At 34.8% G+C, this 3,319-nt stretch overlaps 1 protein-coding gene across 1 annotated transcript; it reads left to right on the top strand.

The window, feature by feature from the left end:
* Positions 1 to 1,424: 1,424 nt before the first annotated feature.
* Positions 1,425 to 3,319, top strand: LOC127121142 (uncharacterized). Its single transcript, XM_051051729.1, has 5 exons — positions 1,425 to 1,753; positions 1,899 to 1,974; positions 2,218 to 2,389; positions 2,538 to 2,743; positions 2,831 to 3,319. Exons 1-5 carry the CDS (start codon positions 1,587 to 1,589, stop codon positions 3,101 to 3,103), a joined length of 894 nt encoding a protein of 297 aa, XP_050907686.1. The 5' UTR covers positions 1,425 to 1,586; the 3' UTR covers positions 3,104 to 3,319.

The following is a 3,319-nucleotide window of genomic DNA, read 5'->3' as shown; positions in this document are numbered from 1 at the left end:
CTTCCCTTTCAGAAGTTCTCTCAGTCAAACGCAACTCTTGCGCTTCTAGACTGCTCTGCAGCTCTTCAATTCTCATGGTGCTCAGATCTTTGGAATGTTCTATTGCTACCACAATGTAATCAAATTGAGAGGTAAGGGATCTCAATACCTTCTCCATGATTGTTTCTTCAGAAAGAGTTTCTCCACACGCTTTCATCTCATTAGTGATCAGAATCACTCTGGAGATGTATTCAGAAACTTTCTCATTATTCTTCATGTTGAGATTTTCATATTGCTTTCTCAAGGACTGAAGCTTCACCTTCTTCACTGATGCGTCACCACCATAACATCTAACCAGTGTGTCCCACGCAGCCTTTGCTGTCGTTGAATCTGCAATCTTCTCAAACACATTTACATCAACACATTGATGAATGAAGAACAATGCTTTCTGATCCTTCTTCCTTACTTTCTTCTGCGCGTTTTTCTGTTCATCCGTTGCATCTGCTGCTACCGGAATATAACCATCAGTGACAAGATCTAGAACATCTTGAGCACCGAACAGTACACGCATTTGGATCATCCAACGATTCCAGTTTTTACCGTCAAATACTGGAAGTTTGGTGTTCATGTTGCCGTTTCCGTTCATCTTTCTACCTTGCACAGTACACTCAGATTTCTCACACAGTGTTTCCCAACCCACAGAATTAAAATTCTGATCAGATTTTGTTCAAGATTCAACACGAATCTAAGAATCAAAATCAAACACACAAGACCTCACGTTCACTCGTGTTTCCCGTGTTTCCCAATGAATCCGAACCGGAGCTCTAGATACCAATTGTTGGTGCAAAGGTAGAATAAAAGATGAATATTCTATTAAGAATGACGGCTACAAAACATGATTAAAAGTTACAATGATTGACACCCTATTTATAAGCCTCTAACAAACTTAAATATGAATTAAATCTAATAATTAAATCTAATAAAATTATCATATTTATAAGTGAATTGATAAAAAAACTATCTAATTTTCTTTTTGTTGTAAAATATCTCTTTTACTAATTTTAACTTTCACCATTCAAATAGAAAATAAAATAATCCTAATAATTAACATTATACTATTATATATCATCAATCTACATTCAATTAGTTCTTAGCAAGCTCTACCGAATTCAACTTATGGGTTTTCTTCATAGTTGGAAAAAATATTACAAATAATATAAGAATATAAATTAAGGGTAATGCTAACTTGTGTCCTTGGGATATAAGTTAAGAGATAAATAAAGTAAAAAAGTCTTGGAATTTGAACGTTGAACTTAATACAAAGTCATAATTAATGATTCTATTGTTTTTTTCATTAAAATTTTTCATTTGTGGATTTGTTAACTTGTACTCTTGGGGCACAACTTAGCATTACCCATAAATTAATTAATTACTGAAATATACTAATTGAAGAAGATTGACACGTGTTGGGAGGAGTGTGTATAGGTGTCAGCAGCGGGATGAGGTCAGGTATCAATTTTCCTTTTCCATTATATCAAAGTTCATATACACAATATGTATACGTTTTCCATTTCAACAATTTCACCAGAACAAGAAACTGGTAAAACATGGAAGGCAATGAAGTGGTGAAGATGATAGTTCCATCATCACAGCTCACCAATGTTGATGTGTCCGGCGACGGCGACGGCGAGAGACAATACTCTTTTCCTGAAGAGATAGAAACCTTCTACCTCAAACTCACCCACTTGTTAAACTCCTCTGGACTCACTCTCATGTCAGTGTTTTTCGGATGGATATTCTTGCCATTTTTCTTTACTTCTCTCTTTCGGTTGCGTAAAAATTGCATGCATGCATCAAACTCATGTATTTTTATGTTTAGTATAAAAATTACTCATCTATGTTCCAATTCTACTTGACAGTATCAATGTCCGAGAAACTTCCTTAAACTTGTTCGAGTTTTACTTGGAGGTCGTTAAAAGAGGAGGTTATAAACGGGTACTTGTCAACTTATCTACATAATCAGGTTTTCGGCGATTTCGGTCGGTACAGATGCGATACTAATTGCGTTTTTGTCGCAGTCATTTTTGGGGTCGTGAACTGTTTTTTAAAACCCTTCACGTGACTCTATTTATTCATATTTCATTTCTCATAAATGCATGATTCATTTGTGAATCTAAATATGAATTATTTTTCTTAGATATTCAAATTGTGTGGACTGATTCTCTTGAGTGTTTCCAGGTTTGTAAACAAAAGGAATGGGGTGAAGTTGTTTCAGCTCTTAAACTGGAAGGAAACAATGCAAAGTTACCATCTCAAATTAAAAAACTCTATGCAAATCTTCTATACGAATTTGAGAAAATCTACTTCTACAGGTTTCGAGCAACTCAAACTGCAACTCACACCACCAAAGGTTAATCTAAGACTAATTTCAGCTTTTTTTACTTGTTTCATTTTGGTATTATGTTGAGCTATTTAAACTTAATTCATTGATTTAATGAAAATGAATGCACTTAAGTGAATTAGTAGCTAGCTAATTATAGTTGATTCAAAATTACTAGCATTACCCGAAAGGCTTCTACAAGCACCCTCGAATGACAAAGAAAAGAAGAAGCCACGAGGTGTTCCGAGGGGGGCAAATGGATATCAAATATTCCTCAAACACGAATGTGCCCGACTAAAAGCTTGTCGTCAGGACATCAATGGCAAAGCGATCCTGCCCATGGCTGTCGAAGGATGGAAGAATTTGTCAGAGATTGATAAACAGGTACAAAAGATGAAATTGACATAACATAGTCGAAAGATTATATGTTTTTTCTTCGAATTTTCCAGTTCTGAATACTTTTTCATGTAGCCATATGTGGAGGAAAGCAAGAAGATAAAGGAAGCAATGATCATTGACAATAATAAACATAAAGGGAAAGAAAAGATACCTAGTATTTGTGGTGACTACTACTACTGTGTAACTTCACAACCTCAAGGAAATTACTCTTTTGCTAACAGTGCAGCATTGGACTTGGCTTTTAAAATTACGGAAAAAACATCAATGGATCCCTTCTTCCTATGTGATTTGGATGCATATCGTTCGGGAGATTTGCTAAGTTTGATAGAAAATGGTGAAATCTAAGTAACTATACTAGTTATTGGGCAAGTATTTTTTGGTTTTTGAGGCAATGTCATTGCCTATGCTTCTAATGCTAAGCTGTTGTGTATTTATGGTTTTGAAATAGCAGCAACCAATGTTTGCACTAGTGAAGTAGGTATGTATATAAACCAAGTGGAATTGATATGAGGCAAAGTAAATATTAATTCAATCAAATATAATTTTGATTTATCTTATAAA

This window comes from Lathyrus oleraceus, chromosome 2 (assembly GCF_024323335.1).
Source record: "Lathyrus oleraceus cultivar Zhongwan6 chromosome 2, CAAS_Psat_ZW6_1.0, whole genome shotgun sequence".
NCBI lineage: Eukaryota > Viridiplantae > Streptophyta > Magnoliopsida > Fabales > Fabaceae > Lathyrus > Lathyrus oleraceus.
The sequence above is the reverse complement of the archived record's forward strand: the minus strand, read 5'-3'. Positions and strand labels throughout refer to the sequence as shown.

Coding starts and splice junctions, on each gene's coding strand:
- LOC127121142 (XM_051051729.1), top strand. CDS start 1,587: ATGGAAGGCAATGAAGTGGTGAAGATGATAGTTCCATCATCACAGCTC. Junction 1,975..2,217: donor AAAGAGGAGGTTATAAACGG/GTACTTGTCAAC, acceptor GAGTGTTTCCAG/GTTTGTAAACAAAAGGAATG. Junction 2,744..2,830: donor TGTCAGAGATTGATAAACAG/GTACAAAAGATG, acceptor TTTTTCATGTAG/CCATATGTGGAGGAAAGCAA.